Source organism: Fukomys damarensis, unplaced genomic scaffold, assembly GCF_012274545.1.
Source record: "Fukomys damarensis isolate Sample0158 unplaced genomic scaffold, DMR_v1.0_HiC HiC_scaffold_31, whole genome shotgun sequence".
In the NCBI taxonomy this organism is placed as follows: Eukaryota; Metazoa; Chordata; class Mammalia; order Rodentia; family Bathyergidae; genus Fukomys; species Fukomys damarensis.
Window position 1 is genome coordinate 29,979,926 of NW_022900943.1, and position 14,597 is coordinate 29,994,522.

A 14,597-nucleotide genomic window follows, 5' to 3' on the forward strand; every position below is an offset into this window, starting at 1 on the left:
GGGAAGCGAGTGGCAGCCTACAGCCTGCTTCCCCACAGTCCAAGCAGGCTGCTGTGAAGGAATGCGGAGTGAGGCTAAGCCTCCCAGTAACCCCTGCCTCCAGGGCCAGCAACGCTTGTTCAGGAAATGATCTTATTTCATTTGCTGCTTTATGAAGCAGGGTAAGAGCCAGCCTAGCAAAGAGCTACAAAGAATATGCACTCTGATCACGGAGTAGGTGTCAAGCAATGTCTGGTACACCTGACTTTACCTTTTAATCTATATAATCCTTACTATAGAAAAGATATATGAGGAAACTAAACTCAAGGTAAGTTATATCAGTTGCCTAAGGTCACATAAAATGGCAGGAATAGAATCCTCGGATTTCTAGGCTCAATGCTGGGTATGATTACCTCTGCCCCAACTCAAGAATTGCTACGTTGATGGGTCAGGCCTCATCTACACTGTCTAGCTGACTGGCTCTTCCCTTTGGAGGATCTGGGGGAGAATTTGTTCTGTGCCATTTTCTAAGCTTTTGGTGCAGCAGGCAGTTCTTGATATTCCTTGGCTTAGAGATTCATCACACTAGTCTCTGTCCCCTTTAGCAAACGGCTCTATTCCTATGTATCTGATGATACCAGTCTTCTCTTTTTCCAATAGGAACATGAAGTCATATTCGATTAGGGCCCACAGTAGTCAAATATGCCCACATCTTAATTCAAGTACATCTTTTTTTTTCCTCACTGAGTTTATTGGTACATTTTAGGTATACGGTACAGTTACATTCATCATTGCGATCTTGTACCTTTACATGAGAAGTCTTGATTCTCATTTTTTCCCCTTGTCCCTGTCCTCCCTTCACCCGCTCCGTCCTCCCCATTTGCAAACATTTTATACAAACAGTATCTCCACTCCCCAGCTGCAGGTAAGAGGAGGGCCGGTGCTGGCTGTCTCTGAGCTCTGTTTTGTCAGCGGTGGCAGGCCAGAGCCCGGCAGAGTGCTGGAACCCGGCAGAGCCACCAGAAGGGCGCCCCAGGCGAGAGAGGCAGGCGTGAGGCGTGGTGCTGAGCACAGTGACCTGACCGAGTTGTCCTTTCCTGCCAGCTGGAACAAGGACACCGTGAAGCCGTCACCCCGCTGCCCAGCACCAGCAGGCGGCAGAGATGTCAGCTTCAGCTGGAGACAGGGTCCAGGGGACCTTGCACCACTGGCTCCTCCTCAGAGTGGAGCTGATGCTGCCGGAGAAACTGAGGCCTCTGTGTAACCACTGGGCCGACCCCAGAGCAGTGATTCGCTGGGCGCCAATTAAAATATGGGACTTAGTGTGTGCAGGTTTGGGGGACATGGCCAGACCTGCTCAGTCTACTGGATTGACGGCTACAGGATTTATTTACTCAAAATGTTCACTTGTAACTGTACCAAAAATTGAAGTCTATTTCCTGTTAAATTTTTTGTGGGGGCAGTAGGAACTTCTCAGCTCTGTTGTATTTAATGATATAACCAAGAACTAAGAGTTCCTGATCACCTGAACCATCTAACTGTGGACACAATCACCAGTAGGCAGTTCATTCCTTGATTATTGACAAGGAGATACTAACTATGTTAACATTTGGAAGACACACGAAAAGTCTGGCTATGCTTCGTAACTAGTGCTTGTTCCACAAAAAAAAAAAATAAAGCAAACTTTCAGTAAGTTTCTAAAAATAAATAAATAAATAAAACTCGATTTGATGTTACTCAGGTCCACCGGTACAGCAATTTGAGATTTAAGCATCTTTTCATGGGAAACAAAAAACCCACAATTGGCTTAATGAACAAACAATGAGAAAATGAATGTGCACCACATGGAAAGAAGGAAGCAGGGAAAAGAGAAACAGAAGAAAGAATTTGATTTTTTTCTAAGCTTTGAGATATTGTATCGAGATTTTTAAAAAAGCCATCTCAGCTAGATTTTGTGAATTTATGTTCTGATGAGTCATTAGGTGATCTGTATTTCTTTACATAACTGACTCACATGACCAGTTCTTTGCCCATAAGACCAGTGGTTAATTTTCTATCTTATGCCTATTAGGTTGCTTATTTAAAAAAAAATTACTTCATGGTCAGTGCTTTGCATTAAACACTCCCAGTGACTTAGGTTAGAATCTTGTTTTTCTGTTTTGAGGTCAAAGTATTTCACCACTGTGCTTAACAAGGAAGTCACTGGCAACTAGGACAGAAGCCTCTTGTTGCCCTTCTTTCCTTTTCAGACTTCAAGAAGAGCCCTCCTGCCCCTCATGTTGTCATCTCTGTACTTAAAAGAGGAAAAACAGGAGGAGGAAGTAAAGCAAGGGAGGGGAGAGGGTGAAGGGGGAGGGAAGGCGAGGCGAGGAGGAAGAAAGAACAAAACGAGAGACAGACAGATGAACCCAACACTGTCTTTTCCCAATCCTGCAAAGCAGGAACAAATGCAGTGCCTCGAACTGTTGGTCTGAAGACAGGACTCAAGGTCCTGGGGTCAGCTGTGAAATTTCACAGACAATCGCATGCTACCCCTGAGTACCAGTTTCCCCATCAAGTAGATACAAAGTGCCTGGTAATCTCTATACAATCCCTTAGCACTGACATTGGTAATTCCATCCTGAGTGCTCACCAGATGAGGTTCAGGGAAAGAAAAGCATTTCGCCTACCCACCAACCACTTTGGAAATCAATAACTAATTCTTAGGACTTCTTCCAGTACCAAAGACTGACAGGGTAAAAATCTATAGAAGCCATAGTCATTCTAAAACAACTGAAAAACTCTGGTCTGCCACAGAGAAAAGGCTATTACAGTGGCCACCTGGAATTTGAAACAGAACATTGACCACATTATAATAGCATCTTCCCTGCAGGAGGGTTAGCTCCGTGTTGCCAGCACCTGCCTGGCAAACACAGTCTGTCTCCGGGGACGGAACTTCGCATCATTCTCACATTGAGTCTCTGACTGTCCATCTTCCATGTCATTTAGTTTCTTCTCTTTTAAAGCATGTCCAGTAGCTCTTTTCAAAAATGGCACATAGTGCATGGGAGATGAGCTTTTAAAATTTTTTTGATGTATTTCTTTAAAATGTCATTATTCACATTTTGTTAAAATTTTGGCTGGTTTATAAAGAACAAGAAACTAGAGAAATTCTATAGCTAAATGGATGCACACTGAGGCCATACTCAAGTGAAATAAATGGGACACGCGTGCGTAAATAATGAATAGTTTCTCTGGAGTGAAAAACTAAAAGTGTAAGGATCAAAATGTATAATTGATAACACGAAATAGGAAGAAAAGCTCTAAAGGGGTAGGGGAAGTGGAAGGGGGAGGGGAAAGGAAAGAAGTGAAAAGAAAAAAATATGAGAAAAGGAAAAAAGGGAAACAAAGTCTTTGTAAATAGGGAGGGGTGGCATGGGTGAGGGGAGGCCAAGGGTGTGGGGAAAAAATAAGAACCAAGATACATCATATAATGGTACAAGATCCCAATGGTGAAAGTAACTGTATTGTATACCTAAAATGTACCAATAAACTTAAAGAAAAAAAAGGATATGTGGATTAAAAATTTTTTGGCTGATTTTTAAATTCTATGTACATTGAAAATCACTTCAGTTATTTCTTCAGTGTTTTCTTGCTTCTAATACTTCTGATGGGATGTGCATAACCATTCTAATTCCTAATTTCTAATTTTTCCCCCCTTCTGGAAATTTGAGGTTTTTTTGTGACAGGCCATAAGGCTCTGTAAATCCCCAGCCCTTGCCCTAGACCTTTTTGAAGAGATGGTGGTAAGCCAGGAGGGTCAAAGAAGGAAAAAGGAGAGGGGCTGGGGATTTAGCTCAATGGCACCGCATCTGCCTTGCAAGAGCAAGGTCCTGAGTTTGATCCCTGGTACCGAAAAGAAGAGGATACAGGAAAAGAAGAAAAAGGAGTGAAAGAATGTCTGTTTTCAAGACCCTCTGATTGTGGCTTGTTGATGGTACTTTGCTATGCAATAGCATTGTGTATTGATAATTACGATTAATGATAGTTCCACTTTCTCCACGCAGTCTCTATTTTGCCATATGGATGTCTTTGTTTTATGTGGTGTAAATTTCCCATATTACAGACTTTCTACAATTATCCAGGAATCCTTCAGTTTCCTTTAGAAAAACGAAAATCCTGATTGAAAGTTCTGAATGTGGAGAAAGATTTGACAACTTTGAAGCTATATGTTGGGAAGATACCTGATATTACTACCTTTAAGTGTCTCTTCTTGGCTGGTCTTTACATCTCTGGAAAGGAGAGGTTTTCAGAAATCAGAGGTTATTCTGAAATCTGGGAGGGAAGTTTTAGCATTAGTATTGAACACTCAGAATATCTATTTCTACTGAATCTTTTTACAAAGAGCAACAACCTATTTAACTGTGCCTGGCATCTGTCCCCTGATCTGGATGTTGTGTTGTTCTCTCAAGAAAAGGCAAACTTTAGTCAGTCCAGGAGTGGCACAGCAAGAAAACTACAAAACTTATGGGTCCAAGTCCTTCTCAAACTGCTTTCATCCCAACTCCCCTACCCCACCAGTCCCAGAGGGACCTTCTTCTGCCAGGTCCTGAACAATATGTAAAATCTAGGATGTTGGTCTGTATCATTCTCAGCTTTCCCCTATGCACTGGCTTAGGATTCAACTTTCTTAGGTTCATTAACGTGGTTTCCAATACCCATTGGCTATCCAACTTTACAATTTTGTCGTTTGTTTTCTGTCCCTATGGGTTGATATGTTTAAAAGAAAACTCCATTTGACTCTAGTTTTGATGAAGTGCCAGAGAGCAGAAAAATGAAATGTCATCTCACCCTAAAAACTTTCAGTATTTTTAATAACCAGATTGTCCTCAATCTTTATGTATACTGTTCCCATGTGGATGTTTTGCTGTTAGATTTTAGTGTTGCTTTCTATTTTGAAAGCTTTCTATCTTTTCTTGCTTCCTCAGCCAGTGTTTTGGCAATAAGAAAGCTCATTAAATCCAGCTAGTTTTGGAGCAGCCTAACACATCTTAGTCATTTTACTTAATCTTCAATACGTTTAATAATGAAGAGCTGCTGGACACACTCATTTTTTAATGACATTCACCTTGCTGACATATATAACATTATTTATGGTGTCAGCATGAGCAGCCTAACACATCTTAGTCATTTTACTTAATCTTCAATACGTTTAATAATGAAGAGCTGCCGGACACACTCATTTTTTTAATGACATTCACCTTGCTGACATATATAACATTATTTATGGTGTCAGCGCCATGCTCCTCCTGCTCAAAGCCTCAAGAGGAGTGAATCAGTAGCTAGAAGTCAGGGGTAGGAAGGCAGGACAGAGCAAGAGGAATAAGCTTCCCTTCCCACAGCAAGCTTCCAGGAGGGAGCAGGACCAAGCTGGGGAAGAAGAAAATATGGATAAAAATCCGTATTTCTACCTTGGATAGAGAAATAAATTACATGTCCATTTTAATTAAATTCCACTTGAAATTTTTCATTTCATGTACTATAAAATGACAACAAAGTTCACTAGTGTTATTAATACCTGTGACTATGTCACCAAAAGAAATCACAGTTTATCACTAACATTAGAATGTTGCAGATGCCTCAAAATGCCATGTTTCTTCATCACTATGTCAAAATTATCATGGCTATCAGACCTGTTGCCACATCTTGTGACTCAGTGGACCAATAAAGCATCATAAACCCGACTATTCTCACAAAATTTAAAAACTATTTGGGGAACAGTCTTTAGGTATCGTTGATATCCTTTATAATCCTTTACATTTTTTGTTCACTTAAAGCACAGTTCAGAGGGGTTTCTGGGCTTCAAAGGAGTTTGTGACACAGAAATTTCACGGGCCTGGTCTAGAAGGATGGGAAAAGTCAGGAATCTGTTGACATGTGCACACAGGGGAAGTTTACACCCTCATTGACGCTTTAAAGGCAGCCAGAAACCAACTGACAGACGAGGTACTAGAGTGAACTGACAGTCACAAGCCAGTCAGATAAAGTGGTATAACATGTAGAAGGGGTGTCCACACAGAGGAAGAGGTCCGGCTCAGACATGAACGTACTGGGAAGAAGTGGTCTCTCAACTGAGGTGTGCAGGGCTATGCAGGAAGTGGCAGCAGACTGCAGGGGACAGTGGTACCCCAGGCAGAAAGAGAATCCCACATAAAGGGTGGGAAGGGAGACAGCATGGCATAGCTGAGAATAGCTTCCCGAGCCTCCATGCAGACTTGGGGGAGAACAGAGGAAGCGGACAGAATGTGACCATGAGTGTGCATGTTTGTTGCAGGCCCCAACAGCATACAACCCTGCGGACAGCCCATCTTGTTCACTATGTACCCTTGTTATCTGAAAGAGTCTAGTTCAGTAAATGAACACGTTTAATAAGTGAATTGAACCATCAGACAGCCAGGAGCCAGGTCACAGAGGGACTTATCAGGCTAAGGTGTTTGGATTTTATCTAAAGGCTAAAAATATTTGCTTCTGAAATGACTGGGCAAGAAAAGATTTGTGACAATTTTAAAAACATAAATATTACCCCTAAAACAGAACTCTGTGCTTACTTATAAGACTGTCATGGAAAAGATGTTTGTATGGCTTTTAAGTTCTACCCTAGCATATAGCTGGGGAAAGAAAACTTGGACTGAAAAATACTCAGAAAGCCAACATCTGATAATAGTGAAGAGCTCTACAAACGCCTAAGTTAATGCTGTGAAATGTAAACTGCCAGACAGGTCACAGTGAAAAGGCCCTACAACTAAATTCCTATACTAGAAAATTAAGAAATGTAAAATCACAAGTAAACCTGACACACAGATGCAAAAACAACTGCATAAATTTAAGGAAAATGGGTATTACTAGAAAATTTCATATGCTGTAATTTCAGGTTGAAGTATTTTCACATCTTTTTTTTCATTTTAAACTATGGAAACATTTTAATATCCAGATCTGGAAAAATTATTTTTGTTTCAAAGTTTACAAAATAATATGCATTCTTGGGAATTAATTCCCACCTTGTAGATTTTTAAATATATCAGGGGGAATCTTCTGCAGTAATCTACTTGTCACAGCATAAACATAAAAGTTAATTTCCACATGCTAGTCCCACTCAGGGCTTCAATATTTTCTTCATACCGAGCTGCTTAAAGTATTGGTCTCTGTATAACCTAATTAAGATCTCAGACAGGACCAAGAGACTGCCATTGCTTGTGAAAGCAGCGGGGAAACTATGGATCCACACATGCCTGGTTGAAGAGGAACTGGGGGAAATGCTTTGGGATATTAAGACACTCAAAAGCAGCCAAGTGACTGCAGGAAGACAGTAGAGTGGTGAGCAGCAGAGAAAGAGCCGCCTCTCGAAGATTTGGATCTAAGCACTGGAATAAAGCAACATGAGAAACAGGAGAGAAGTGGGTCCCAGGCACCCAGAAAGCATCTGAAGTGAAAACTGAAGCTCACGGCTAGTGTGAGGAGTCTCCAGCAAAGAAGCAGCACCTTCTCCCTGAGCCCAGACTCGCTGCATGGGAAGGGCAGCTGGAACCTGCAGACAAACTGACTACTGGTGACCCCAGAGAACTCCATGGAGAAACACCAGTGGAGCACAGCAGTGGATGCAGTGTAGTGCAGTGGATGGTGAGTTGAGGTTTGGATGTCCCTCAGGAGAGAGTGATCAGCTGGTAGCTAACTCGGAGAGAGGCCAACTGAGCTCAGAAGTCGAAACAGCTGCAGGATGGCTCCATCTAGTGGCTTCCAGTGTCAGTGTTAGAGATCAAGTCGAGATCAGGGAGCTGAGTTCAAGCAGGAGGGAGTCAAATTTGAGGCAGTGGGTGGGTGGCATGCAGACTACTGCAGGCTCCACAGGTCCAATTCCAGCCTCACCACCAGAAACCAGCCTAAACTTCAGTGGAACTAGAGGTGCAGGCTTGCTGAGATTATCCATTACCCCACCATGAAGCTATGGCTGGCTTGCTGGAATTAATCAACTTGGACCTGTATGCCTCTTCATGTTGTCTACCAGTGACAGCAGAGATACTCCTTGAAGTAGATGCATTTTTCTTATTTTCTCTTTCTCATTTTTTCTTGTTTATTTCTATGAGTGTGAACAGGATTCCAGTTTTTGTTATTCTTGTTGTTTTGCTATTTTATTCCTCTCATTTTTATTTCTTCGTTCTTTCCTTCCTGTCTTCTTCACTGATTTGTAAGTTTGTGCAATCTTCCTTTGTCCTCTAGCCTTGTTTCTAACCTCTTCATCTTCTTCTATTACTCTATTCCGCCCACCAAGCTTCTGTGAAAATTTCTCCCAAGGGTAAAATCGCTATACTGAGGGCTTATTTACTGCACACATTTTTCTGCTTAGATTTTGTTATATAACCACAAACATAGTTCATACAACTGTATGAAAGGTGCCAAATTAATAATGACCAGTTTGTCATTTCCTAGGCTGTTCGTGACTGTACTGTTAGCCAAGATGACAAAACTATTCTAATCAGTTAAGTATTTCAAGCCATAAAAGAGAGAGAAAAAAAACCCCAATCCACATTGATGTATCTTACAAAGCTATCATTCAAAGTCGATGAAGAAATATGATACTGCCATGAAAAAGAACACCTGAGGAAATTCATGAACAGCAAATCAGCCCTCCAAAATGTTTTGAAGGCTATGTTTTAGAAACAGATAACAAGGATTACAACTCCACAAACCCCAAGAGAATGAATCCACCAGGCAAGGAAAAAAAAACAAAACAAAAACAACAGGAGAGGGCAACAACAGTAAAGTAATACAATGACAAAGATAAATCAATACATATCATTTACAACCATCAGTGTTAAAGGTATCAATTCACCTATCAAAAGAGATTGGCAGTGAAGGGAGGGCAGAGGTAAGGGGAAAAAAATGAGAATCAAGACTTGCCATGTAAAGGTACATGATCCCAACAATGAATGTAACTGTACTGTATCCCTAAACGTACCAATAAACTCAATAAAAAAAAAAAAAAGAGAGATTGGCAAAATGGATTAAGAAGCAAGATCCAGCCAGGGATTTAGCTCAGTGGAACCATACCTGCCTCACAAGCAGGAGTTCCTGAATTTGATCCCTGATACCAAAAACAAACAAACAAACAAACAAAAGCTAGATGCAATACTATGCTGCATACAATAAACACATTTAATTCAAAAAGAAATTCATAGACTGAAAGTCAAAGGATGGAAAACAATACTCCATGTGACAGAAACCTGGAAAAAAGCAGGGGAAGCTATTGTAACTGCAGACAAAGTGGATTTCAAGCCAAGACTGATAAAAAGAGACAAAGAAGGTCACTATATACTTGTTAGGGGAAAACTCTAAAAAGGAGTTAACAATAATAAATATATATGCACCAATTACTGGTGCACTCAACTTTATAAAGGACAGACAAGGAAGGTCACAACATCCTTGTAGAAGGGAACAATCCAAGAGAAAGCAATAGTGATCGTAACTATATATGCACCAAATACCAGTGCATACAACTATGTGACACAAATGTTAACAGACATGAAAAATCAAATAAATATTAATACAATTATAATGTGACCCCACTGTCACAAACAGACTAGATGAAAAATCCATGAAATATTACTAAGCTTTTGAACAAATTGGACTTAGTAGATATCTACAGAATGTTCTACATCAGCATATACTTTCTTCTGAGCTGCACATGTTAAGTTCTCCAGAATAGACCCCATACCAGCTCATAGCACATGCAAAGGAACTGAAATTACACCATGCATATTATCATACCACAGTACAATAAAATTGGAACTCAAAGGCAAACGAACCAAAGCAACATGGATATTAAATAATAACTCCTGAACAATGGGTCACGAATGAAATTAAAGAATTCAATGGTTTCTATAGTCAAATGATAATGCCAATGCAACACTGAAATTTATGGGACAGAATGAAAGCAGTTTTATGAGGGAAATTTATAGCAGTGAATACTCATATTAGGAAAACAGAGCTAGCTCAAATAAATAACCTAATGTTGAACTTCAAGCTTCTAGAAAAAGAAGAGCAAATCAAACAGGTACAAATTCCCATTGATGAATGTGAGTGATCAACAGAGTGGAAAGAACCCATCATGTGAAGTTATCTTCTTGGATATCCTATCCTGTGATACCCCACCTTTGTGTTCTTTTAAACACCGTGAATGTATGTGAGAAGCAAATGATTTAGGTAAAAGAAAATTCTCCAAAATTTTTCATCCCTACAAATACTCCATTTGTAATTTGGTAAATTTCTGAAGTTCTATTTTTCACTGATGGCAGCACCTGGGAACCTGCACTGGACCAACACAATCAATAGTGCTTCCAAAAGGAAAAAACAATAACAAAACCATAAATTGGGAGTGATCAAAGTGCCAGATCCTATTGCAAGCCCTCTGCATACTTTTAATCCTTTTAACTCAGTGAGAAAGATGCTATCATCATACATGTTTTGCAAATGAAGATGAGGTCCATGAAGGATAGGTCCCTTGCTCAGTTACCCTATTAGTAGGTATAAGTCCAAGCAGGAGAGCTGCAGAACTCATCCTGTGGCCATTAAAATAAGCTAGCTCTCATTTGCACTGTTCGAATTTGTGTATGTGTGTCTGCAGAAACACTGGACAATGCCTGATTTACTTACCCTGTGAATTCTTTTATCATCTGCTAGCATTTGGATCTTGGATAGCCCTCAAAGGCTCGTGCATGAGGGACTGATCCTCAGACTGGAAGAGGCTTCATATTTGGAAGTCTTCAGACCATGTGGGCATGTGCTCTTGAAGAAGCTATTGAGACCAAAGCTTTGCATTCTCCTCCATGAAGTCCTACCATGATGTTCTTCTTAATCGCGGGCTATAAACGAAAGGGTCTACTGAGTATGGGCTGAAATCTCTGAAAAGCTAGGGATCAAATTAAACCTTTCTCCTAAGTTGATTAGGGTGTTTTGTCACAGTAACGGAAAGCTGATTAACATCATCTAATCAACAATCAAGTTCTACACACTGCACACAGAGGAAGGTAACAGTAGAAAGAAGTGGGTATGGGCAGAAGAATATGCCTGATTTAACAAGTAGATGAGCAATGAAAATATTAAGACAGGACATCAGGCAGCCACATTTAGTTGTGGTTCTGAAAACTCTCTTGAGGAGCTGGGTAAGCAGTGGAGAGGAGAGAGAGTCAGAGAAAGAGACTGGACCCTCTCAGATTGTAAAAATGGCCAGGGGACATCCTGGAATGCTTCTGAAAAGCCCCACTACTCTTGGCTGTCAAGCTCCATGCTGGACCACATGCTGCCCAGGGGCCACGATGATGTCACAGTGCCACAGAACTGAAGACTACACATTCATTCATTCTCTCCCATGAGCCAACTTGATATGGGCAGAACAGACAGGTGTTCTAAAGGAACAGTCTCGCACAGACACATCCTAGGAACACTGCCACAAGAATATCTCCAGTACAGCTGAAGGGAAGAGCAAAAAGCCAAAAGAAACATGTTTTATTGAATTGAAAAAGCATAAAATATTTCTAATTCCTTAGACAATTGCATTGCTATAAAAATCACACTGTGTGATATAATTACTAATGGATTGAAGGGAAATAAAAAGTATAAACAAAACATGGCCCGTACTATGAAAATGTAAACCATACAAATCAAAATCATAAAACAATTATTCAATTCTCAGAGGCCTGCTTAATATATACATATGAAATTTCTTATACATATACATACACAATAAAATCTCACAAAAACCATCACTATGAAGCCAACTAGTGTACAAATATGAAAATAAATCTTTATCTTTAACCTCAATTTTATATTCAGCAGGGGGGCTATGTGGCTCGGATTTATGCAAATAACATCTAGTATTAAATAATCAAATGTCACATACATTATAAAGCAGCAAGTGAAAAAATAAATTATGAAAACACAGGGCTTAAAGTTAACAGTAAAAAATGCTTGCTTATCTGACATTATGTTCTATAATCAAATTAAAATACTATCCAGTGTATCAGGATACATAAAAAAGGAGTGTAACATAATTGTAATTCTGAATGTTCTCAGAGAAAAACAGACATGGTAAGTTACTTCTATGGGAACATGTAAATATATATAATTATATCAAATCAAGGAAATATATCAAATTAAGTCTAAGTTAAAAACATTAAATATTTTTGTCTTTACTGAAAATACTTCCTAAATTTGACACCACCTTCATAAAATCAAATTATGGATAAATAATCACAATCTCCCAGCATGACAGCTAAAGGAGTTTTAAGTAGCTTTTCTTTATACAATATTGCTCTCCAGAGATATACCTCTCTAATTTGGCAGAGTATTTATCCATACTTAGTTAAAAATGTTTAGTTTATCAAACACACATAGGTAATCTCCTAGTCAATTGTGTTGAAAATCCAGAAGAAAGGAGCAAGCTAATACTTTGGCATTAAAAGCACTCTTATTTGCTGGGCGTGGTGGCACACGCCTGTAATCCCAGCACGCAGGAGGCTGAGGAAGGAGGATTGCTGTGAGTTTGAGACCAACTTGGGCTACAAGTGAGTTTCAGTCCAGTCTGAACTACATAGTGAGACCCTGTCTCAAAAAACCAAAAAAGAAAAAAGCATGCTTATTTACAGGTTGTGAGATGACTATAATGAGACACTTCGAAGAAATAAATAAAAGTAACACAATAACATGTACACTAACCCAGTTTTGTGCACCAGAACCCGAATGTTTGTTCCATTTATCAACCTACATACATATGTTAGGTCCAGTGTCACCTGGACTCAAGATGCACCACTGAGGCAAATAACAAATGCAAGTCACAAAGAGAATAACTACTGCCGCCCCACATGCATTTTCACTATTTCCCACAAGCAAAGCATGCTTTTTGGCTTGAAATGTAATTTTTTTTTCAGGGAACGAAAAATTTAAAATACAAAACTAGAATTCATGGTAGAGTTACTGAGGATTCAATTTTCCAGTTAAAATATTAAATGTCTTCGATAGGAAAGAAAACATGCTTTGAAAAGCTAAATAACGTGGCTCTTGATCGTGACATTCTCCATTTTTAAAAAATAAAGCTTGAGGAATTTAAAGTTTGACCATGAAAATAACAAAGAGGAAATGATTGCTATATAGAATGGCTCTAATTTTCAATAAAAAGAAATGCTTTTAACTAGTCTAACCCAATAAATAATAGCTATTAAGTTTTTTTCAGCAAGGTAGTTGGAACCTGGGCCTGGAAATCTGTTGCTGGGAACAACTTAATCCATTCAGGTTACTAAAAGCTAGGCACTTTTGGCCATCTTTGGGTCAAGTACTGGCTCCTCCGGCTTGTACACACATCTCAATGGGGAAGTCAGGCAATTCAGTGGTTCTTCACATATTTGAAGAGTCCTACAGTCTTGACACTACCGTAATTCCAAAACATTCTCATTATCCTCCAAAGCCCACACACCCATCCACAGTAATTTCAGTTGCCCTCTTTCTTCAGCCTCTGACAACCACTGGATGGTAGGTATTTGTAAGTGAAAAGGGACATTGTTCTGGATTATTGCATTCAGTAGTACATATACTATATATTTTTGTTAGAATTTTCACACAAAGATAGGGACTTTGTAAGTTTCTGAGATTATAAAATGTCCCCTTTTATATACAACGTTTTTTCAAACTTGTTTTCCACACATAAGCATAGATTTTTCTGTTACCATTGGTGCCTAAACTACCATTTTTTTCTTCAATGGAATTTTGTTCTCATTTCAAAAGTGAAAAAAATCAATACTGCAGTATTTTTTTTTTTAATGTAGGAACAACCTAGACCCTTTTTAATTGTAGGTCATTGTGCTTCACTCACTGCTGATTAAAGTGCTATAGATTCTGAACAGTGCAGAGCCCTACAATGCCTTTGAGGCCAAGCTGCCTGTTTTAGAGAAAAAACATACATCACATGGGCTGGTGACATGTCCAGGACCACTAAATTAGCTAACAGTGAAGTTAGAATGAGAACTCTCTTCTACTAGTATCAACCATTTTAGGGAAACATTGTTAACTACATCATCTACCTCGTGGGTCTAATTATGTTGATATAATTTGGCTTCAGCTTGAAATGAGCATATGAATTTTCCACATTACAAACATTTCCATGGTGTCTTCAAAGGGCCCAAAGCACTCAGAGATCACAGCAAAGAAGAGCTGAGCTTCTGAGGGACCTGAGACTACAGTGAGACCACTCTGCAAATTCTCCACAGGACAGTGTCTGTAGGATGAGCCACTCTATTAAGAACCAAGCAAGTCACAAAATTCAGTATCCTGGAAATGAAAGATGTCACAGCTGAGGACGTTTTTGGCAGTTAGGCATTGCAACAGTTCTTCATCTGTGTTGATTTTTTGGAACCGGTCCCAGCCAGACTGGTGATGGACTTGCTATCGGCCTCCTCCGTTCTTTTCTTCACTTCCCTGGGGGGATGGGGGAGAGAGGAGAGGATTACTGAGGTACAAAACTAAGGACCAGAAGCAATGCTGAGCAACTGCACGGGCCATTTTTACATTGTTCTGAATTCTCTGTGGGTAGAAAA

At 39.7% G+C, this 14,597-nt stretch overlaps 1 protein-coding gene and 1 pseudogene across 1 annotated transcript in view; one reads left to right on the plus strand and one right to left on the minus strand.

The window, feature by feature from the left end:
- Positions 1-1,142: 1,142 nt before the first annotated feature.
- LOC117283848 lies at positions 1,143-1,555 on the plus strand (annotated as a pseudogene).
- An 11,556-nt stretch (positions 1,556-13,111) lies between these two features.
- The window catches only part of Rasef (RAS and EF-hand domain containing), a 65,708-nt gene continuing 64,222 nt past the window's right edge, over positions 13,112-14,597 (minus strand). The window contains exon 18 of the mRNA XM_033757706.1: positions 13,112-14,478. Coding sequence (XP_033613597.1) covers positions 14,373-14,478 — 106 coding nt within the window. The 3' untranslated portion in view covers positions 13,112-14,372. The remainder of the gene's footprint in view (positions 14,479-14,597) is intronic.